Here is a 24,121-nt window from a genome sequence, read left to right as displayed (position 1 = left end):
TTCTATTGTTAGTGTATAGGAATGCAACAGATTTATGTGTATTAATTTTGTAAACTTTAATATTACCAAATTCATTGATGAGGTCTACTGGTTTTCTAGTAGTATATTTAGGTTTTTGTACGTATACAATCATGTCTTCTGTAAACAGTGAGTTTCACCCTATATCTTCCAAAGTGGATTTCTTGTATTTCTTTTTCTTCTCTGATTGCCAAAGCTAGGACTTTAAAAACTATGCTAAATAATAGGGGCAAGAGTGCACATCCTTGTCTTGTTCCTGATCTTTGAGGAAATGCTTTCAGTTTTCACCATTAAGAATGATATTTTCTGTGAGTTTCTCATATATTTTCTTTATTATGTTGAGAAAAGTTCCCTTTATGCCTACTTTCCTGAGACGTTTTTCATAAAAATAAGGTGTCACTTGTAACTTCTCCTTTTTCATTTCTAATTTTATTGATTTGAGTCTTCTGTTTTTTACTTAAAGTGTCTGGCTAAAGGTTTACTAGTTTTGTTTGTCCTTTCATTTTAATCATAAATGGGTGTTGAATTTTGTCAAAAGATTTTTCTGCATCTATTGAAATGTTTGTGATAGGTGTTCTTCATCTATGTTTTTCATTCTTCAGTCGGTTAATGTGGTGTGTCACGTTGACTGATTTGCATATACTGAAGAATCCTTGCATCCCTGGGGTGAATCCCAATTGATCATGGTGTATGATCCTTTTGATATATTGTTGGATTCTATTGATATCTGGTAGTATTTTGTTAAGGATTTTTGTGGCTATGGTTATCAGTGGTATTGGCCAGTAATTTTCTTTTTTGAGCATATCTTTGTGTGGTTTTGGTATCAGGGAGACAGTGGTCTCATAAAATGGATTTGGGAGTGCTTCTTGCTCTACAACTTATAGTAGGAGAATAGGTATTAACTCTTTAAATGTTTGATAGAATTCTCCTGTGAAGCCATCTGGTCCTGGACTTTGATTTTCTGGAAGTTTTTAAATCACAGTTTCAATTTTAGTGCTTGTTATTGGTCTGTTCATGTTTTCTCTTGCTTCCTGGTTCAGTTTTAGAAGGTTGTACCTTTCTAAGGATTTGTCCATTTCTTCTAAGTTGTCCATTTTATTGGTATATAGTTGTTTGTGGGGATCTGGTGATCCTTTGTGTTTCTGTGATGTCAGTTGTAACTTATCTGTTTTCATTTCTAATTTTATTGATATGAGTCCTCTCCCTCTTTTTCTTGATGAGTCTGGATAAAGGTTTATCAAGTTTGCTATCAGTTTTTAGTCTCATTGATCTCTTTTATTGTTTTCTTCATTTTTATCTCATTTATTTCTGCTCTCATCTTTAAGATTTCTTTCCTTGTACTAACTTTTGTACTAACCTTGTACTAACTAGTTTCTGTTAGGTTTTTATTACCAAAATAACAAGCCCTACTTGTCAAAGTAATTTTTATTCTCTGGTCTGATCTATAAGCAAGTAGCCTAGGAGACCTGAGGCTCAGAATGTTTATCCCTAGAGATAACTCCAATCTCTCCTATGCATTCTCCAACCTTCCCAGCAGTGGCTGAGACTTATGGGCACAGCAGGAAAAGCATGAGGACTGGTCATGTCCAGGATCATGACCTGAATCAGCAGTGAGGGTCCTGCCAAGAGCTCTTCAATGGCTCATTGAACACTGAGTATGTTCCCCTTTCTGTGTATTAGCCCAGTGAACAGCCTCAGAAATAAGTGCAGAGGGAAGAGACAACCCAGAAAGAATACATAACTTGCTTAAATGGTAATGTTTCAGATCATAGACAACTCAGTGCCTTAATCTTTTATCAGTGTCTGGAGACTCCTAATGTATAAAATGAGAAAACTGAATTATACAGAGAAAGCAGCAGTAAGTTTACACTGAGGGCATCTTTATTTTTGACCATATCTTTAGAAACATCCAACCACGGGTAACTTCATATGTGTCAAAAGCTCCAAATCCACCTAACGAAATTTAGGTTCATCTTTCTGGCTCTTTGGGACACTTGTCCTCCAAGCCCCCTTTTCCTGAGTCAATTTTTCCCTCTGCAATCCTGCACTTTTGCTGAATCACTTTTTCTTCTCATATTCACATTGAGCAGATGTCTGAAACCATGAGTTTCTGTTCCCTTATGATGCAACTGTATCCTAGCTTTTAGTATCCAAGAAAATTTGTGATATAGGCAGTCAACTAGGCAAGGATATTTCCCTGATATATAATGGGTTCAGGATGATAGAACGCATGACCTTCACACTGTGGACAGGGGATAGAGCTAATCCAAATGGTCCTGGGACGTCCTAAGTCCTTCAGAATCTCAAACAGTTCAGCCCGACACTGTGCAAGTCTCTGTGGTTGACGGATTCCCCCAGACCGCAAACTCTCCTGAGGCACAGGATAGAGCTCATTACTTAAACTGGGCAGTGCAGAGGTGTGTCGCAGCATCTTCTCCATGACAGCCATGGAGAGGAGGTTTCCACACATGCTGAAGGACTTGAGCTGGAAGCAATGGCTCAGGGCAGGCAGGATGGCTTCAAGATGGAAGTCTCTGATCCCACACAGGTTTAAGTCCAGTTTTTCAAGTGTGCCTGCAACTTTCTCCAGCAGAACTGAGAGGTGCTCAACATTGGAGTACGTCAGGAGGTCACCACTCAGATCCAGGCCCTTTAGCTGACTGATGTTTGGACACTGGGACAGATGGGCCAAGTCTGAATCCGTAAGGAGAGAGTGAATTATAGCAAGGTTATCCAAGGGAGTCATCAGGCACCTGGGGAGAAAAAGAGCTGTCTTTTAAAATCTGGGGTGGAATGTGACCTCAAGTTTGTAGATAAGAGATCTGTCTATGGCCAAGTGTGGTCTGACCATCTGATAATGATCAAACCCAGAATGCCCAGTCTTATTTCAGCCAGAATCATTTCATCTTCCTTGTGTGACTGGATTAAATACATACAATCTCAAATACTCTCTTTCCTGAGGTGTCAAGCAGAGTAAAACATATTCCACTTCATTATGAGGATGAATGGAGATAATGGAATAGACTAAAACAAACTCAGGAGAGCCTGACATCTTGTTGCAATCAAGTATGTGCTGTGCTGTGCTTAGCTGCAGTCCTGTCTCTTTGTGACCACATGGATTGTAGCCTGCCAGGCTCCTGGCTCCATGGGGATTCTCCAGGTAAGAATACTGTGGTGGAGATTCTCTCCAGGAGATCTTCCCAACCCAGGGATCAAACCCAGGTCTCCCACATTGCAGGCAGATTCTTTACCATTTGAGCCACCAAGGAAGCCCCAATAAAGTATGAGCATCACTGAATTTTGGTCATAAGAGACATACTTAAGGGGCTGTCCTAAGATGGTGGAGGAATAGGACAGGGAGACCACTTTCTCCCCCACAAATTCATCAAAAGATCATTTGAATGCTGAGCAACTTCCACAAACCAACTTCTGAATGCTGGTGGAGGACACCAGGCACCCAGAAAGGCAGCCCATTCTCTTCAAAAGGAGGTAGGACAAAATAGAAAAAACAAAAAGAGAGACAAAAGAGTTAGGGATGGAGACCTGTCCCAGGGAGGGAGTCTTAAAGGAGGAGAAGCTTCCAAACACCAGGAAACCCTTTCACTGGCAGGTCTGTGGCGAGTTTTGGAATCTCAGAGGGAAAACACACACACACACAGAGAATATGCGCCTAACTGCAACTCCCAGCAAAGAAGTAGCCCAGACATTCGCATCCACCACTAGTGAGCAGGAGCTGAACAGGGAGGTGTTGGTTGTATGCTTAGGGTAAGGACTGAGCCTGAATGCCCTGAGGACAATTTGAGGGAGCTAATGTGAGATAGCAACCCAAACTGTGGGATAGCCAGAGACAGAAAAAAAAAAAAAGAGAGAGTATTTTCCCTTGAAAAGTTCTAACCGAAGGTGCAGCCTGGCCCACTCACAGAACAAAGGACTGAACAAACACCAAAGGAGAGCTAGCCAGCTGTGGACCGGCTCATCCCCCCATCAGAGGAAGAGAAGCAAGAGGGCGACAGCCAAAGCCGGAAGACAAGGGGCAATTTCGACCCCAGAGACGGCATCCTGCACCAAACTGTGAGCAGGCTCCCAGTTGCTAACCAAGTCTTCCTGGGATCCTGGACAGTTGACATCTGCTACGAGGGTCACAGCCTGAGATCAGCTCCCCAGAGGAGACACATGGCACACCTCAGACGGTGCTCTTGCAGCACACCCAGGAAACCGAGCGGCTGGGACTAGGGAGGTGATTAAGACACACTGGCCACCTGGGACAGTGCGCTCACCAAGCATCTGGTCACCTGAGCTGCTCGGACCTGGGAAGAGCACAAAACGCATGCCCAACTGAGTTTGTGCCTTTGTGGAGTACCTGAGAACCTGAACCTGAGCAGCTTAGACCTTGAAGTACACAAAACCCAGGGCCCATTTAGGACAGTTCCCCTACAGAGCAACCTGGAGCCTGAGCAGTGTAGACTGGGAAAGCACACACTGCAGTGAGCTGGGGCAAACCCAGTGCGGTCCATACACTGTAAGCATTCCCCACACAGGCCAGTGATATTTGTTTACAGTATTCCTCCCTCCCCACATCCCAACTGAACAAGTGAGCCTAAATAAGTGACCACCTTCACCCCCTTGTGCCAGGGTGGAAATTAGACACTGAAGAGACTTGCAAACTGAGGAAGCCAAAAGAAAGAAGAGGCAACCGCCCTGGAAGTGACAGGTGCAACAGATTAAAACCCTGTAGTTAGCCTTGACTAAGCATTGGAAGAGGCCTATAGACCTTGAGAAGAAGTATAAGCTGGAACAAGGAATTATCTGAAACTAAACTGACTCCACACAGCCCTCAACAGCTCCAGAGAAATTCCTAGATACAGCTTCACTATTATCATTTTTTAATTTAAAAAAAATTTTTAAGTTCTTTATTACTTTTTCATTTTTATAACCTGCTATTATTTTGCAAAAAAAGACCCTATTTTTAAAGCAAATTTCATATATATTTTTTATAACTTTTGTGATTGATTTTGTTTTGTATTTTTAATATTGTATCTTTGAGAGTCTAACCTCTACTCTAGATTTTTAATCTTTGCTTTTGGATATTTGTTATCAATTTTGTACCTTTAAGAATCTAACCTTCAGTACCCAATTTTAATTAGGGGTATGATCACTGGCTTGATTGCTCTCTCCCCTTTTGACTCTCCCTTTTCTGTGGAAAATTCTGAAAGAGATGGGAATACCAGACCATCTGACCTGTCTCTTGAGAAACCTGTATGCAGGTCAGGAAGCAACAGTTAGAACTGGACATGGAACAACAGACTGGTTCCAAATAGGAAAGGAGTACGTCAAGGCTGTATACTGTCACCCTGCTTATTTAACTTATATGCAGAGTACATCATGAGAAACGCTGGGCTGGAAGAAACATAAACTGGAATCAAGATTGCTGGGAGAAATATCAATAACCTCAGATATGCGGATGACACCACCCTTATGGCAGAAAGTGAAGAAGAACTAAAGGGCCTCTTGATGAAGGTGAAAGAGGAGAGTGAAAAAGTTGGCTTAAAGCTCAACGTTCAGAAAACTAAGATCATGGCATCTGGTCCCATCATTTCATGGGAAATAGATGGGGAAACAGTGCAAACAGTGTCAGACTTTATTTTTTTGGGCTCCAGAATCACTGCTGATGGTGACTGCAGCCATGAAATTAAAAGACGCTTACTCCTTGGAAGGAAGGTTAATGGCCAACCTAGATAGCATATTTAAAAGCAGAGACATTACTCTGCCAACAAAAGTCCGTCTAGTCAAGGCTCTGGTTTTTCCAGTGGTCATGTATGGATGTGAGAGTTGGACGGTGAAGAAAGCTGAGTGCTGAAGAATTGATGCTTTTGAACTGTGGTGTTGGAGAAGACTCTTCAGAGTCCCTTGGACTGCAAGGAGATCCAATCAATCCATCCTAAAAGAGATCAATCCTGGGTGTTCATTGGAAGGTCTGATGTTGAAGCTGAAACTCCAATACTTTGGCCACCTCATGTGAAGGGTTGACTCATTGGAAAAGACCCTAATGCTGGGTAGGATTGGGGGAGGGAGGAGAAGGGGACGACAGAAGATGAGATGGTTGGATGGCATCACCGACTCGATGGACATGGGTTTGGGTAGACTCCGGGAGTTGGTGATGGACAGAGAGGCCTGGCGTGCTGCAATTCATGGGGTCGCAAAGAATTGGACACGACTGAGCGACTGAACTGAACTTTCTCCCCTAGGTCACCTGTCTCCTCCCTCCCCCTTCTCTTCTCTACTTAACTCTGTGAATCTCTCTGGGTTTTCTGGGCTGTGGAGAACAGTTAGGGAACTGATTACTGGCTAGGGGAGACTGGCGAGTCTCCCCTTTTGACTCCCCCTCTTCTCCTCCTGGTCATCTCTATCTCCGCCTCCCTCTTCTCTTCTTCATGTAACTCTGTGAACCTCTCTGGGTGTCCCTCACTGTGGAGAATCTTTTCACCATTAACCTAGATGTTTTATTATCTGTGCTGTATAGATGGAGAAGTTGTGAGGCTACTCTAAGAGTAAGATTGAAAGCCAGAGGCAGGAGGCTTAAATCCAAACCTTGACAACACGAGAAAACTCCTGACTCTGGGGAACATTAATTGACAAGAGCTCATCCAAAAGCCTCCTTAGCTACACTGAAACCAAGCTCCACCGAAGAGCCAACAAGTTCCAGAGCAAGACAGCGCCACACTAATTCTCCAGCAATGCAGGAACATATCCCTGAGCATTAAACTACAGGCTTCCCAAAGTCATACCAAAGACATATACACCTTAAAACTCACTACTGGACACTTCATTGCACTCCAGAGAGAAGAGATCCAGCTCCACCCACCAGAGCACCGACACAAGCTCCCCTAACCAGGAAACCTTGACAAGCCACTAGTCCAACCCCACCCACAGGGAGCAACCTCCACAATAGAGAGGAACCACAAACTTCCAGCATACAGAAAGGCCACCCCAAACACAGCAATCTAAACCAAATGAAAAGGCAGAGAAATATTCAGTAGGTAAAGGAACATGATAAATGCCCACCAAACCAAACAAAAGAGGAGGAGATAGGGAGTCTACCTGAAAAAGAATTCAGAATAATGATAGTAAAGATGATCCAAAATCTTGAAAAAAACTGGAGTTACAGGTAAACAGACTAGAGACAAGGATTGAGAAGATGCAAGAAATGTTTAACAAGGACCTAGAAGAAATATAGAAGTGTCAGTCAATAATGAATAATGCAATAACTGAGATCAAAAACACTCTGGAGGGAACCAACAATATAATAGCTGAGACAGAAGACAGGATAAGTGAGGTGGAAGAAGAATGGTGTAAATAAATGAAACAGAGAGGAAAAATAAAAAAGAATTAAAAGAAATGAGGACAACCTCAGAGACCTCTGGGACAATGGTAAACGCCCCAACATTTGAATCATAGGAGTCCCAGAAGAAGAAGACAAAAAGAAAGGCCATGAGAAAATACTTGAGGAGATAACAGTTGAAAACTTCCCTAAAATGGGGAAGGAAATATCCACCCAAGTCCAAGAAACCCAGAGAGTCCCAAACAGGATAAACCCAAGGCAGAACACCCAAGACACATATTAATAAAATTAACGAAGATCAAACACCAAGAGCAAATATTAAAAGCAGTAAGGGAAAAGCAACAAGTAACACACAAGGGGTTTCCCATAAGAATAATAGCTGATCTTTCAATAGAAACTCTTTAGGCCAGAAGGGAATGGCAGGACATACTCAAAGTGATGAAAGAGAAAAACCTACAACCCAGATTACTGTACCCAGCAAGGACCTCATTCAAATATGACAGAGAAATCAAAAGCTTTACAGACAAGCAAAAGGTAAGAGAATTCAGCACCACCAAACCAGCTCTTCAACAAATGCTAAAGAATCTTCTCTAGACAGGAAACACAGAAAGGTATATAAACTCGAACCCAAAACAACAAAGTAAATGGCAATGGGATCACACTTATCAATAATTACCTTAAATGTAAATGGGTTGAATGCCCCAACCAAAAGACAAATACTGGCTGAATGGATACCAAAACAAGACCCCTCTATATGTTGTTTACAAAGAGACCCACCTCGAAACAAGGGACACATACAGACTGAAATTGAAGGGCTGGAAAAAAGATATTTCACGCAAATGGAGACCAAAAGAAACCAGGAGTAGCAATACTCATATCAGATAGAGTAGACTTTGAAATAAAGGCTGTGGGAAGAGACAAAGAAGGACACTACATAATGATCAAAGGATCAATCCAAGAAGAAGAATTAACAATTATAAATATACATGCACCCAACATAGGAGTGCCACAATATGTAAGGCAAATGCTAACAAGTATGAAAGGGGAAATTAACAGTAACCCAATAATAGTGGGAGACTTTAATACTCCACTCACAACTATGGATAGATCAACTAAACAGAAAATTAGCAAGGAAACCCAAACTTTAAATGATGCAATGGACCAGTTAGACCTAATCGATATCTATAGGACATTTCACCCCAATCAATTTCACCTTTTTCTCAAGTGAGCATGGAACATTCTCCAAGATAGATCACATCCTGGGCCATAAATCTAGCCTTGGTAAATTCAAAAAAATTGAAATCATTTCAAGCATCTTTTCTGATCACAATGAGGTAAGATTAGATGTCAACTGCAGGGGAAAAAAACTATTAAAAATACAAACATATGGAGGCTAAACAACACGCTTCTGAATAACCAACAAATCACAGAAGAAATCAAAAAAGAAATTAAAATATGCATAGAAATGAATAAAAATGAAAACACAACACCCAAAACCTATGGGATTCAGTAAAAGCAGTGCTAAGGGGAAGGTTCATAGCAATTCAAGCTTACCTCAAGAAACAAGAGAAAAATCAAATAAACAACCTAACTTTATACCTAAAACAACTAGAAAAAGAAGAAATGAAGAACCCCAGGGTTAGTAGAAGGAAAGAAATCATAAAAATTAGGGCAGAAATAAATGAAAGAGAAACAAAGGAGATTATAGCAAAAATCAACCAAACTAAAAGCTGATTCTTTGAGAAGATAAATAAAATAGACAAACCATTAGCCAGACTCATCAAGAAAAAAAGGGAGAAGAATCAAATCAACAAAATTAGAAATGAAAATGGAGAGATCACAACAGACAACACAGAAATACAAAGGATCATAAGAGACTACTATTAGCAACTATATGCCAATAAAATGGACAACTTGGAAGAAATGGACAAATTCTTAGAAAAGTATAACCTTCCAAAACTGAACCAGGAAGAAATAGAAAATCTTGACAGACCCATCACAAGCATGGAAATTGAAACTGTAATCAAATATCTTGCAACAAACAAAAGCCCAGGACCAGATGGCTTCACAGGTGTATTATACCAAAAATTTAGAGAAGAGCTAACACCTATCCTACTCAAACTCTTCCAGAAAATTGCAGAGGAAGGTAAATTTCCAAACTCATTCTCTGAGGCCACCATCACCCTAATACCAAAACCAGACAAAGATGCCACAAAAAAAGAAAACTACAGGCCAATATCACTGATGAACATAGATGCAAAAATCCTCAACAAAATTCTAGCAAACAGAATCCAACAACATATTAAAAAAAATCATGCATCATGACCAAGCAGGCTTTATTCCAGGGATGCAAGGATCCTTCAATATTCGCAAATAAATCAATGTGATACACCACATTAACAAATTGAAAGATAAAAATGCAGGGTGCTTGGGGCTGGTGCACCAGGATGACCCAGAGGGATAGGATGGGGAGAGAGGTAGGAGGGAGGGTTCGGGAAGGGGAACACATGTACACACATGGCGGACTCATGTCAATGTATGGCAAAACCAATACAATATAGTAAAGAAAAAAAATAGATAAATAAATAAATTTAAATTAAAAAAATATATGATTATCTCAATAGATGCAGAGAAAGCCTTTGACAAAATTCAACATCCATTTATGGTAAAAACCCTCCAGAAAGCAGGGATAGAAGGAACATACCTCAACATAATAAAAGCCATACATGATAAACCCACAGCAAACATTATCCTCAATGATGAAAAATTGAAAGCATTTCCCCTAAAATCATGAACAAAACAAGTGTGCCCACTCTCACCACTACTATTCAACATAGTTTTGGAAGTTTTAGCCAAGCAATCAGAGAAGAAAAAGAAATAAAAAGAATCCAGATTGGAAAAGAAGTAAAACTCTCACTGTTTGCAGATGACATGATTCTCTACATAGAAAATCCTAAAGACACCACCAGAAAATTACTAGAGCTAATCAATGAATATAGTAAAGTTGCAGGATATAAAATTAATACGCGGAAATCCCTTGCATTCCTATACACTAACAATGAGAAAACAGAAAGAGAAATTAAGGAAACAATTCCATTCAGCATTGCAATGAAAAGAATAAAATACTTAGGAATAAATCTATCTAAAGGAACAAAAGACCTAATATATAGAAAGCTATAAAACACTGATGAAAGAAATCAAAGATGACACAAATAGATGGAGAAATATACCATGTTCATGGATCGGAAGAATCAATATAGTGAAAATGAGTATACTACCCAAAGCAATCTATAGATTCAATGCAAGCCCTATCAAGCTATCAACAGTATTTTTCAAAGAACTAGAACAAATAATTTCACAGTTTGTATGGAAATACAAAAAACCTCGAATAGCCAAAGCAATCTTGAGAAAGAAGAATGCAACTGAAGGAATCAACCTGCCTGACTTCAGGCTATACTACAAAGCTACAGTCATTAAGACAGTATGGTACTGGCACAAAGACAGAAATATAGATCAATGGAACAAAATAGAAAGCCCAGAGATAAATCCACACACCTATGGACACCTTATCTTTGACAAAGAAGGCACGAATACACAATGAGAAAAGACAATCTCTTTAACAAGTAGTGCTGGGAAAACTAGTCAACCACTTGTAAAAGAATGAAACTAGAACACTTTCTAACACCACACACAAAAATAAACTCAAAATGGATTAAAGATCTAAATGTAAGACCAGAAACTATAAAACTCCTAGAGGAAAACAGGCAAAACACTCTCTGACAAATCACAGCAGGATCCTCTATAACCCACCTCCCAGAGTAATGGAAATAAAAGCAAAAATAAACAAATGGGACCTAATTAAACTTAAAAGCTTTGGCACAACAAAGGAAGCTATAAGCAAGGTGAAAAGACAGCCTTCAGAATGGGAGAAAATAATAGCAAACAAAGCAACTGACAAAGAATTAATCTCCAAAATATACAAGCAGCTCCTGCAGCTCAATTCCAGAAAAATAAACGACTCAATCAAAAAATGGGCCAAGAAACTAAACAGACATTTCTCCAAAGAAGACATACAGATGGATAACAAACACATGAAAAGATGCTCAACATCACTCATTATCAGAGAAATGCAAATCAAAACCACAATGAGGTACCATCTCATGCCAGTCAGAATGGCTGCCATCAAAAAGTCTACAAGCAATAAATGCTGGAAAGGGTGCGGAGAAAACGGAACCCTCTTACACTGTTGATGGGAATGCAAACTAGTACAGCCACTATGGAGAACAGTGTGGAGATTCCTTAAAAAACTGGAAATAGAACTGCCATATGACCCAGCAATCCCGCTGCTGGGCATACACACTGAGGAAACCAGAACTGAAAGAGACACGTGTACCCCAATGTTCATCACACCACTGTTTACAATAGCTGAGACATGGAAGTAACCTAGATGTCCATCAGCAGACAAATGGATAAGAAAGCTGTTGTACATATACACAATGGAATATTACTCAGCTATTAAAAAAGAATGCATTTGAATCAGTTCTAATGAGGTGGATGAAACTGGAGCCTATTATACAGAGTGAAGTAACCAGAAAGAAAAACACCAATACAGTATATTAACGCATATGTATGGAATTTAGAAAGATGGTAATGATGCTCCTATATGCAAGACAACAAAAGAGACACAGATGTAAAGAACAGACTTTTGGATTCTGTGGGAGAAGGCAAGGGTGGGGTGATTTGAGAGAATAGCACTGAAACATGTGTATTACTATATGTGATATAGATCACCAGTCCAGGTTCAACGCATGAGACAGGGCACTCAGGGCTGGTGCATGGGATGATAGGATAGAGAGGGAGGTGGGAGGGGGGTTCAGGATGGGGGACACATGTACACCCACGGCTGATTCATGTCAATGTATGGCAAAGCCCACTACAATATTGTAAAGTAATTAGCCTCCCATTAATATAAATAAATTAATTTTTTTAAAGAGACATACTTAAAATGCTTCTTATTCAAGCTTACTTTGGCACATGATTTGACTCAAGGCACTCTTATCTCGGCCTTCCCAGGTGGCTCAGTGGGTAAAGAATCTGCCTGCAGTGCAGGAGTCATAGGAGAGGTGAATTCAGTCCCTGTGTTGGGAAGATCCTCTGGAGAAGGGCATAGCAACCCACCCCATATTCATGCCGGGAGAATCCCATGGACAGAGGAGCCTGGCAGGCTACAGTCCATAGAGTTTTAAAGAGTCAGGCACAACTGAAGTGACTGAGCATGCACACACACCCTTATTTCAAGGCAGCTGGGTGATATGCATAGAGGATCAATTTGGGGATTATCCCACAACATCCACTGGAAATAACAGTCTGCAGTGGCTCACTTACATCCCTACATTATTTGCAAGCCACCTACCAATTTTTAAGATCTATTTGACTCCTGCTCTATTACCATCATCTCCAGAATCATGCATTTACTATATGTTAATTACCATATCTGGATAAAAAGATAACCTGTTACAGACTTGGAATTTGAGACAGGCTCCTTGCGCTCACAAAACTGGAGAGCACAGAGCTTTCATTAAGAAATGCTCAGGACTGACGGAGATTTCCCTTTTCAAAGTCCCTCTTCCCTTTTTCCAAAGTCATCTGGGAAAGATATCTCTTCCTAATGGAGAAATTGTGCTGTGCTCAGTCACTTCAGTCATGTCTAACTCTTTGCAACCTGTGGACTGTAGCCCACCAGGCTCCTCTGTCCATGGCATTCCCCAGGCAAGAATACTGGAATGGATTGCCATGCCCTCCTTCAGTAGATCTTCCCGACCTAGGAATTGAACCCATATCTCCGGTATCTCCTGCACTGCAGGCAGGTTCTTTACCCACTAAGCCGCCTGGGAAGCCCAATGAGAAAATTACATACCTACTACCTGTACATCCTAACACCTAGTCTGTATCTTCCTAGAAGAGTGGTCCTTTCCATATCCTCAATCCTAGTTTGGGCCACTACCTTGATTTGGGTGGTTACATGATATCACAGTTCAGGATAGAGTAGCAAATGGAGGAATGTTTTTGACATTCTAGTGTTAGGTACATTGTTACCAGGCCAGTGGTGCACACTCACCTGAGCATCTCGTCCAGGCAGCCTTCAAGGAAGGAGGGATTCTCCAAATACAGATTTCGGAGGTGGTACAACCTGTGGAACTGAGAGGTAATTTGGACAACATGGTGATGCTCTTCCTCCTCTTCAAATGGTAGCCCATGAATGTGGGAGAGATGGAGTCTCTGTATATTACTCATTTGGCCCAAGAAAGGAGCAAACATGGCCAGAGTGGACAGATGCCAAATGCAATTCACTTCCACTTCCTGAATACAGTCCAGTTGCACTATACCCAAGACCTGCACAATATTTTCAAAGGACATTGAAGAGATCTTCAGCTTATTAGAGCACAGGTGTATGGAAGCTTTTCTCTGCTCCACCCACCTCATGAGGTAGATGAGTAAGTCATCTATGGTACTTTCCTTGAAGTGCAGTTCTATGAACACCTTTAAGGGAGCCAAGGGCTGCTCTGTCCTTGACCTGACCTCAGCCACTGGTATCATTGATGACCTTGAGGACACATGGACACTTGATCCAGACCACATTTTCCAGAAGTCCTGGCCCGTTTTCCTTAAATCCAGCACCCGCAGTTTGCACCTCCTGTGGGGAAACGGCAGATTGGCTGTTTGAATTAAACCACAGAATGAAACCACAGACTTAGAATTGAGGCTACACTCTGACTTCCCACCTGAAATTATACTCGACATTCCTACAGCCTTGCCCTCTTCTTTCCTCTCTGCCTCACATTCCTGGTTTCCCCTTCCATCCTTCCTCAGTCTCTGCTTCTAGTACCCATAAGCATCACTAGAAGGATGTCAGGCATGTTCTTTTAGGTTTCCTGGCATCTTAGGCACTCTCTCACTTCCAGAAGGCTTTTCCCCAAAGTGAGTTCAGCAATAGCCAAGGACTCTGAGATTTTTCATTGGCATCATCAAAAGTCTCTGGTCCATCGTTTGACCATTCACTCTCTCGACCCCAAGTGTTTCTTCATGATGTCTAGCCACCTACTAGGCTCCCTGGATTAGACTTACTTGGAATGATTTTTCTGGGCAAGCAGGATATCAAGACCATCCAGAACTGCTTGTAAGGTCCCCACGTGAAGCTTCTGCATCAGGCCCCCCAGAGGCAGACGGACAAAAGGCCAGGCACACACCATGGCCTTCAGGGTCTCACTTCGAGTCCCATAGAAGGCTTCCATGAAGAGTGGGGGGAAGAGTTCAATGGGCAGATACTCCAGAGCAGTGATGGCTGAGGCCTCATTCCTCAGCAGGCTCACTGCTGCCAGGTTCAAGAGTCTGGGTCGGGTCTGGAGACTCATCTTGACTTCGTTCCAAAAGGAATCCTGTGGGTACTTCCAAGGAACAAGACATCCTTTTCAGGCCAATCAGGAGCACACTTCAGTTTGTTTCTCCCCACCCTTGAGAGGAACCTACTCAGGGCCAAGGCCACGGCTCTAGTGGTGGTGGCATTGTTGCAGGGAAGAGCCAATTCTCTCTCCAAAATGGATCTCTCTTTGAACCTGTTGCTTTTGTTATTATAATCATACATAATGGCATGCCTCAGGGAACCCTGGCCCTCTGCCTGAAGATTAAACTAAAAGCATCTTTGTTCAGCTCACAGGGAGATAATTTGCCCCTGCCCAACTGTGAATGGTTGCAAGAATGAAGAGATTAACACACTCCTTCCCGCCATTCCAGGAGATACTTGAAAGATATTATCGCCTTTCTACTTTACTTCCTCAACTCCTCCTCCTCTCTGTTCTATAAAAGAATCTGGCAGCCAGCCTCCAACAAGATGGTTGAGACATTAGTTTGCCACCTTCTTGGTCAGGCTGTTTTCTGAATAAAAGTCACATTCCTTGCCTCAACACCTAGTCTCTCATCTCTTGAATTCATTGGCCTGTTGTGGGGTTGAGAGGACCAGGCTTGGACCTGGGAACAGAAGTGCCTTAGTGTCAGTTGCCTGTCAGAAGTAGAGGGGGAAAAATGCAACCATTGATTCATCCACTGCTTTGCTTAATAATGTTCCACTGGGAAGAGGTTACTGGGAGCTGGAGGCTGAGCTTCATCCTTTCAGAAGAAAATGCTTAAAATATCACTTAGACCCTTAAAAGTATGTGAATAAGAGCATCATGTGGACCAACACAGCTTCCATCTTGAGTTCCCACAGTTAACTGGGATGGGAAAGGTCAGGAGATACCCCTAAAATGAATGCTGTATGTGTACAAATTAAATATTTTAAATTTCAGGAAATAAAATTCCAAGCAAACAATTTTCATTAAAAGGGGCATATGCTTGATTAAGACATTTAAAAATGATATAAACCAAAACACCAATCCAAATATTTGGGATTAAGTCTAAACTACATTAGAGGCCAACCCAAAACCTTAAATGAGTACATCTGAAAATATACTTTTATTCATTTATTTATATTTATTCATTTTGGCCACATCACCTGTAGGATCTTTGTTCCTGGACCAGAGATTGAACAAGTTCCCCCTGCAGTGTTAGAGCAGAGCCTTAACCACTGGACCCCCAGGGAAGTCTCAAGAAACTTTTTAAAAGCTCTCCTGCCATCCCAAGGTGCCTGCCACCATTTAACACCAGTTGACCGTGGGTAAAATGAAGGTGTCCTTAGTTGTGTCTGTAACTTACCAGCTCTGATGTGGGTGGCAGGCTGCTCAGATCTCAGACATGATGGAGAGCCCAAGTGGTGCCTCTGGAGCTGGAAGATTCTGTATCCTTTCTTTGGTACTGAGGACTTTTATAGACCTTTCTAATCACATCTTATTCTTTCCTACTACCAACAGCCAATCAGAAAATGATACCTGATAATGTTTCACACTGCCCCTCCGGTTAATCCTGATTGAGTCTTTGTCAATCTCCAGAGGAATGGATGGAATCAGATTACATTCAGGGAAGATAAAGAATGAGGGAGGGCTATTGAAGTCAAAGGCTCCTTCCTAGGTTCATTCTAGAAATATTGATTGCTGCTGCTGCTGCTAAGTCACTTCAGTCGTGTCCGACTCTGTGCGACCCCATAGACGGCAGCCCACCAGGCGCCGCCGTCCCTGGGATTCTCCAGGCAAGAACACTGGAGTGGGTTGCCATTTCCTTCTCCAATGCGTGAAAGTGAAAAGTGCAAGTGAAGTCGCTCAGTCATGTCCGACTCTTAGCGACCCCATGGACTGTAGCCTACCAGGCTCCTCCATCCATGGGATTTTCCAGGCAAGAGTACTGGAGTGGGGTGCCATTGCCTTTTCCAAGAAATATTGATTGGGCTTTACCAATACCAATAATGGTAGCTGTGGGTGTGAGACCAGGAAGGAGTTATTGATTTGTGACAGCAGATAAGATAAACAAAACTTTAAAGCATCATTTGGGATCTTTGGCCATAAAAAATTATCAAAATGTCCAAGAATTAAAACTACTTCAGAAAGACAGTAGTGTTGTTCTGAAAAGAAACAAAATAAGCCATCCGCTTATCAAGTGTCACTCAGATATTGTTTGACAGATGGATATCAGGAGTCTATTCAGAAAGGAAAGGGAAGTGCTTTGGGAGATGTGATTGGTTTTCCAATCTTAGGTCAAGACTTCTCTGAAGGAGATCAGTTCAAAATCACATTGAGAAGTAAGGGTGGAGGCTAGATAGTTGGAACTGGGCATTCCAAAACAGAAAATGTAACTCAAATAGTGTAAAATGAACTTCCTTTTCCTCTCTCTTGGGGAAGAAGAAGATTTAAAGCCTTTTCTCTGGGTTGTGTTTGTAAATTAAAAGGAGTGACTAAAAGGAAACTGTCACCTTTGAGGGTGTTTTCTCCCAGAAATTTGGTATCAACACCACAAATTGGCTTGAAAACATTATTTGCTTTCACTTTAAAATTTTTAAGTGAGAAATTGAAACTGAGTGGGGGCCTGTGGGTCTCCCAAGCACAGAAGTCTTTCTGTCCCCCATTTCTTGTAGGCAAGATTTCAGCCTCCATGAGCTTACCTGAGTTCCAAGGGATGGATTCCAAAAATTGCTTATCAAGGGAGGATCAGGCAAGAAATCATCTGAGGAAAGATTAAAGGGACCTTAGAAGCTCATCAAGTTTAGGAGACCAGAACACCCTAGACCCTGCACACACCCTAATCTTATCAGAGACCCAACCTTTGAGTCACTGTTATCAAAACTTCTCATCAAGTTCTCTAGGTTTGAGACACAATATAGTTTTTGAGGCAGAAGCCTGGGGTGTCTACCTTTGCCTGCCAAGGCAATAAAGCTAGGTTTTTTTACTTCACCCCAAACTCTTCCTTCAGGATTTCAATGTCATATTGGAATAATAGCAGATCATGAGCCTATTAAGGGAGCAAAGGCAGTGCTTTGGGGGATATGGTTGGGTCCCTAGGCTTCAGTCATGGCTTCTCTGATGGATATTAGGTCAAAATCACAGTGAGTAATGACAGAGGATTCAGACAGCCTGGAGCAGGGCATTCCTAAAGGGACCCTGTGAATGGCTCAAGACAGTTTAAAGTATGATTGTACTGTATTGTATTGTTTCCCATGGTTGACTTACAAAACGCACAATGTAAGAGCTGCAAGTCAAGTTTTGCCAACCCCATGGACTCCAGCACACTAGGCTCCTCTGTCTTTCACTATCTCCCAAAGCTTGTTCAAACTCCTATTCATTGAGTCAGTGATTCTATCCAATCATCTCAACCCCTGTCACCCACTTCCCCACTACCCTCCATCTTTACTGGCATCAGGGTCTTTTCTAGTGAGTTGGTTCGTCACATCAGGTCAAAATATTGGATCTACAGCTTCCACATCAGTTTTTTCAATGAATATTCCAGGTTGACTACCTTTAGGATTGACTGGTTTGATCTACTTGCAGTCCAAAGGACTCTCAAGAGTCTTCTCCAGCACCACAGTCTGAAAGGACCAGTTTCTCCACTATCATGCTCCCTTATGATCCAACGCTTACATGTCTACTGGAAAAACCATAGCTTTGACTACACAGACCTTTGTTAGAAGAGTTAAGTCCCTGCTTTTAATACACTATCTAAATATGCCATAGCTTTTCTTACAAGAAGCAATCATTCTTTAATTTCATGGCTCTTTAATTTCACACTCTGCTGTGATTTTGGCACCCAAGAAAAAAATATCTGCCACTGTTTCCACTTTTTCCCCTTCTATTTGCCATGAACTGATAGGACCGTATACCATGATCTTAGTTTTTTGAATGTTGAGCTTTTTTTTTTTTATCAGAGAATAAAAATATTTTAAAACAGGGTTCCAGTCTACATACGGTTTTGCCAGACTTGCTAAGCCACATGAGCTGAGAGCCCTCCATCCAAGTATGTAGCCGCCATAATAAACAAAGTGTACAATCACTGAAAAACACTTACTTTAAAGTAAGTTTATTTGGATTTGGGGCTCTTAAGAGTTCGGTCTCTGCTCTCTAACCTCCTCCTGCCACGGCTCCTGGACCTGGAGGAGCTCTGGCTGCGGCTCCTGCGGCTGTGGCTCCCGCGGCCGCGGCTGTGGCTCCCGCTGCTGCGGCTGTGGCTCCGGCTGCCACGTCCGCGGCTGCGGTCCCTTTTTCTACCTCTGCTTCGGGAACTGTGCCTTCCCCGGCTTCTGGACCTGTGTTTGTGAGATTTCTTGGCCCCGTGACTACTCCTCCTCTTCCGGTCGGCCTCCCCCCTGTTCCTATCGTAGGAGTGGGTCGGCCCAGGGCTCCTCCTCCTCCGCCTGCTGTAGTAGTCGTCGTTGAGGCGCAGCCTCGCCCTCTTCTCTGAGCTCTTCCCAGAGGAGGAGCCAGTCCGATCTGGAGAAAGGTAGATGTCTCGATTCGCTTCCCAAAACTCATTGTTGGGATTTCTGAACACGTGAAGGAAGTTGCAGTGTTTCCCTCTGGGACACTGCTGTATTTCAAATAAACCACAAATTGCCATTTTCCATCGGGTCACTGGGCAGAATTCACACTGAAGCCGTCGTCCTGCGTACCACCGTCCATTAAACAGAGAAAGGGCTGCTTGGCATTCTTCTTCCGATTGATACTGAACATACACATTGCCCCTCAGATGAGGTTCCAAGTTGCAGCTGACCTTAAACTGGATCACTTTTCCCACGTTCTTGAACTCAGGGAGCACGTCGTCATAAAAGTCCAAGAACTGCTGGTAGGTTTCCTCTTCGCTGTACTCCAAGCTTGCGTCGGGGTCGTAGTCGTCCCTTCTGCACTGCTCCATCCCAAACGTTGTAAACATGCTTTTAATAAGAAGGGTGGGACTCGATGTCGGGAAATTGTGTTTACGTGAACAGCTATCTCCGAATCTGCACGCTCCCGTTTTACTGTAGAATGGACAATTAGCTCGATCTTTCCCCATTACTCTTAATTCCGTGGGTGGTTCTGGGTTTTGCCATGTGGCACCATTTTCCAACTCATTTTCAGCCTGCTCCAGCATCTTCTGCGCAGCTTCCTCTCTTTCTTTCTTCTCCTGTAGCTTCTGCTGCTCCTCTTCTCTCTCTTTTCTCTGCTGTTCTTCCCATTCTTCCTTTAACTTTCTCTCTTGTTCTTCCTGCCATTTTCTAGCTGCCTCTTCCTTTTCCTTCTTTATTCTGAATTCTTCTTGTGCCTTCTGTTCCCGCAGCAACCATTCCTCATGTAATTTTTGCCTCTCTCTCTCCAGTAGCCTCTCTTTTTCTTGTTCTTCAGTAAAAACATCTGCCACTGCCTCTTCTTTCTCCACCTGCTGTGAGAGTCCAGAGTCTCTCAGTCGAGCGAGTTCCCGTCGCCGTTTCTTTCGTTTCTCCTTCTTCAGGGCGGCCCTGTACTTTTTGTGGCTCAGCGTCTCCGGAAACATCATATTCTCGGGCGCCGCCATCTTGCCAATGCCGCCACGCCCACAGGAGCGGGCCGGAAAAGGCCGAATGTTGAGCTTTAAGTCAGCTTTTTCACTTTCCTCTTTCATCTGCATCAGGAGGCTCTTTAGGTCCTCTTCAATTTTTGCCATTAGGATGGTATCATCTGCATATCTGAGGTTGCTGATATTTCTCCTGGCAATCTTGATTCCAACTTGTGACTCACGCAGCTCAACGTTTTCCATGATGTACTCTGCATAGACGTTAAGTAAGCAGGGTGACAATACACAGCCTTGATGTATTCCTTTCCCAATTTTGAACCAGTCTGCTTGTTCCATGCTCAGTTCTAATTGTTGCTTTTTGACCTGCATACAGGTTTCTTGGGAGACAGGTAAGGTCATCTGGTATTCTCATCTCTTTAGGAATTTTCCACTTTGTCATGATCCAATCAAAGGCTTTCACAATAGTCAATGAATCAGAAGTAGATGTTTTTCTGGAACTCCCTTGCTTTTTCTATGATCCAACGAATGCTGGCAATTTGATCTCTAGTTCCTCTGCCTTTTCTAAACCCAGATTGTACACCTGGAAGTTCTTGGTTTACATATTGCTGAAGCTTAGCTTGAAGCATTTTGAGCATTACCTTGCTAGCATGTGACATGAGTGCAATTGTACTGTAGTTGGAACATTCTTTGGCATTGCCCTTCTTTGGGATTAGAATGAAAATTGACCTTTTCCAGTCCTGTGACCAATGCCGAGTTTTCCAAATTTGCTGACATATTGGGTGCAGGCAGTCACTTTCCAGGGGGTTGGTATGTGGAACTGAAACTATTAATCTCAGACTGGTCCTTGAGCCCATGTGCTGTGTCATGGCAGCATTATCTTTTATAATTTTAAATAACACAGCTTGAATTCCATCACCTCCATTAGCTTTGTTCATTGTAATACTTTCTATAGCTCCCTTGACTTCACACTCCAGGATGTCTGTGTTCTAGGTGGTTGACTGTACCATCATGGTTATCCTGGTCACTAAGATCTTTTTTGTATAGTTCTGTGTATTCCTACCATCTCTTTTTAATCTCTTCTGCTTCTGTTAAGTCCTTACCTTGTTTTGTCCTTTGTTATGCCCATCCTTGCATGAAAAGTTCCCTTGATACCTCCAATTTTCTTGAAGCAATCTCTAGTCTTTTTCAGTCTATTGTTTTCCTCTACTTCTTAGCATAGCTCACTTAAGAATGCTTTCCAATCTCTCCTTGCTGTTCTCTGAAACTCTGCCTTCAGTTGGATATATCTTTCCCTTTCTTCCTTTCCTTTTGATTCTCTTCTTTCCTCAGCTATTTTTAAAACCTCCTGAGACAACCACTTTGCCAATTGTTTGTTTGTGGAGGATGATTTTGGTCACTACCTTCTTCACAGTGTTAGGAAACTCTATCCATAATTCTTCAGGCACTTTATCTACCAGATCAAATTTCTTGAATCTATTCATCACCTCCACTGTATAATCATTTCAGATTTGATTTAGGTGATACCTAAATGGCCTAGTGGTTTTCCCTACTTTCTTCATTTAAAGCCTGAATTTTGCAAGACTTTGTAAAATAGGTTATTTTGTTTCTCATTGAGTAAGAGAGAGATTAAAAGATTTGTCTCTGGGTGGAGTTTAGAAACTAAAGTGTGTTTCCAAGAGCGGACAGTGTCACCCTTAAGAGTGTTACTTTCCAGAAAGATGGGATCAATTAGGCAAACTCATTTGAAAAGCTTAATTTGAGAATGTCAGTGGAGGGAAAGGGGGCCAGTCCTGGGACATGAGACATTTCTAAGTCTGAGAGTCACTGATGAAGGTACTATGGGCTCTTTGAGAACTCGGGCCCAGGGGGAGAATTAAACATGGGTCAGTCCTCCATAACCTTGTCATCATCATGGCAGCTGCTACCAGAAGTTATCTTCCACATTCTTGCCACAGAGGATGTTTCCCAGAGGGAAAATTACCCCAGTCACTTTGCAGGGGCTTGAGATGTGGAACTGAAACTCTTCATCTCAGACTGGAACTTGAACCCATGTGCTGTCTCATGGCAGAAAGAATTCAGTGAGAGACAAAGTGATAGATAAGAAGTGGATTTATTTGGAAAGAAATACATTCACAGACAAAAGTGCCTGCATTCCCATAGGGTGAGTGCAGCCTTGAAATGTGGCACTAGTTTTTATGGGCTGGGTAATTTCATAGACTAATGAATGGGAGGATTAGTCCAACTATTTTGAAGAAGCAGCAGAGATTTCTAGAAATTGGGCCACCGCCCACTTTTTGGTCTTCGAAGTTTGACCTTGGAACTGTCATGGTGTCTATGGGTGTGTTGTTTAGCTTACTAATGTGTTACAATGAGCCTATCCTGAGGATCAAGTTCTAGTTGAAGTTGACTTGTCTGCCATCTTGGATCCATTTGATTCTAATCAGTTTATATTGTGTCCTCAGGCTATGTCATTCTTTCAAAGGCTGTGTCCTGCCCCCTTCCCTTTTGTTTTAGAACCATAATTCCATTGGCCCCTCTCCAAGTAAATTTTGATGATTACTGTTTCCTCAAATTAAGTAGGCCTCCCAGGTGGCTCAGTGGCAAAGAATCCACCTGTCAATGCAGGAGACACAGGAGACATTGGTTCGATTCCTCAGTTGGGATGATCCCCTGGAGAAAAAAAATGGCAACCCACTCCAGTATTCTTGCCTGGAAAATCCCATGGACAGAGGAGCCTGGTGGGCTATAATCCATGGGGTTGCAAAGAGTCAGACATGACTGAGCTACTAAGGAGCAGACTTAAGTAAATGCAGTACAGATTCTGATCAAGGTGATCCCATTAGGCACAGAAATATAATTCTGTTCCCCCTTCATATCAAGCAATGTTCACAAATGCCAATTCTGTTCACTTTTCCTGCCCCAAATTCAGAAGTTATATTTGATGTCTAATGATATGCCATGTTCAGAGACATCTCCCACCCTGGCTGGATCACATGGAGATTTTTGAAATTCCTGGCACAAGTAAAGTGAGACCCCAACCCTCTATGGCCAGGATTTTCTAAGCCTTTCTCTCTGCATCCCCATTCAGTGTATTTCCCAAACAATTCTTCTATAACACTGGTCACCAAGACTAGGGTTTTTTAAAGCATGTTCTTCATCTTGATAACTTTATGGAGGATTTCTTTCACCACATTTCTACCCCTGATAGGACCTTTGCATAAAATTGGGTTAAGCTGAATTGTACTCAATAGATATTTTAACCCCCAGGCCACAAAACACCTTTATTAATAAGCTGTAATAGAGTGATATTAGTAATAAGGATAATCATAAACACCTTTGTTTCTTGAACTCAAACTGAGTGGGCAATGGTACTAGCACTTTTTATCCACTACCTCAAGTAACCTTCACAGAAAATGTAAAGCTCGCTGCTTTTTCTTTCTTTCCTTTTATATGTTTTTTGTTTGCTTGTTTCTCATGTCTTTTTTTCCCATTTTTAAAGTCTTTTTCTTATTTTGTTTTTTCTTTGCTTTTTTTAAAGTTCACTGCTCTTTTTCAACTTTTTAGGTTGATGGATTTCAGATTTGGCTTGGGAGAACAAGTTATGACTTCCCCACTGTGAATAATTGGTAGATTCCCTCAGGTGAGTGGTTCAGAAGGACCTCTGGTTGTCAGACAACCTAAGTTTTAGGAAAGACTGTCTGACAGACTTCATATGATATCATTGTAAATGAGCAAATACCAGAGTCCAAGCTGGTGATGTTTCCATAGGATCCCAGCTTTTGTGAGATCCAAACAGGTAGGAAGGGCAAGGTGTTGGAATGTTCT

General features: G+C 42.0%; 1 protein-coding gene, 1 long non-coding RNA gene and 1 pseudogene across 5 annotated transcripts in view; 1 reads left to right on the top strand and 2 right to left on the bottom strand.

The window, feature by feature from the left end:
• Positions 1 to 1,877: 1,877 nt before the first annotated feature.
• LOC145504596 (U2 small nuclear ribonucleoprotein auxiliary factor 35 kDa subunit-related protein 2 pseudogene) lies at positions 1,878 to 23,332 on the bottom strand (annotated as a pseudogene). 3 transcript variants are annotated; one of them, XR_014052317.1, is made up of 6 exons: positions 18,839 to 23,332; positions 17,442 to 17,503; positions 16,106 to 16,755; positions 14,483 to 14,802; positions 13,476 to 14,051; positions 1,878 to 2,771 (listed from the first exon to the last, which is right to left on the bottom strand). The product of XR_014052317.1 is annotated as a U2 small nuclear ribonucleoprotein auxiliary factor 35 kDa subunit-related protein 2 pseudogene, transcript variant X2 (transcript). The 3 variants fall into 3 exon arrangements; XR_014052318.1 differs by lacking the exon at positions 16,106 to 16,755 and having other exon boundaries at positions 14,483 to 15,664; XR_014052316.1 differs by lacking the exon at positions 16,106 to 16,755.
• On the bottom strand, positions 2,198 to 14,769 carry LOC145505164 (PRAME family member 12-like). Its single transcript, XM_081486958.1, has 4 exons — positions 14,483 to 14,769; positions 13,836 to 14,051; positions 13,476 to 13,547; positions 2,198 to 2,771 (listed from the first exon to the last, which is right to left on the bottom strand). The coding sequence occupies exons 1-4, from the start codon at positions 14,767 to 14,769 to the stop codon at positions 2,198 to 2,200; spliced, it is 1,149 nt and encodes a 382-aa protein (XP_081343084.1).
• Positions 19,190 to 24,121, top strand: part of LOC145504598 (uncharacterized) — a 32,395-nt gene continuing 27,463 nt past the window's right edge. Inside the window, exon 1 of the long non-coding RNA XR_014052319.1 lies at positions 19,190 to 19,612. This is a non-coding gene — a long non-coding RNA (uncharacterized LOC145504598). The remainder of the gene's footprint in view (positions 19,613 to 24,121) is intronic.

This window comes from Giraffa tippelskirchi, chromosome 5, assembly GCF_054371585.1.
Source record: "Giraffa tippelskirchi isolate mGirTip1 chromosome 5, T2T-mGirTip1v1.2.pri, whole genome shotgun sequence".
Classification (NCBI taxonomy): Eukaryota; Metazoa; Chordata; class Mammalia; order Artiodactyla; family Giraffidae; genus Giraffa; species Giraffa tippelskirchi.
The sequence above is the reverse complement of the archived record's forward strand: the minus strand, read 5'-3'. Positions and strand labels throughout refer to the sequence as shown.

Excerpts from the sequence above, each read along its gene's own strand:
- LOC145505164 (XM_081486958.1), bottom strand. The coding sequence starts at position 14,769 with ATGAGTCTCCAGACCCGACCCAGACTCTTGAACCTGGCAGCAGTGAGC. Across the intron at positions 14,052-14,482 it reads GCCCAGAAAAATCATTCCAA|GAGGTGCAAACTGCGGGTGC; the intron begins GTAAGTCTAATC and ends GTTTCCCCACAG. Across the intron at positions 2,772-13,475 it reads TGCCTGGACGAGATGCTCAG|GTGCCTGATGACTCCCTTGG; the intron begins GTGAGTGTGCAC and ends TTTTCTCCCCAG.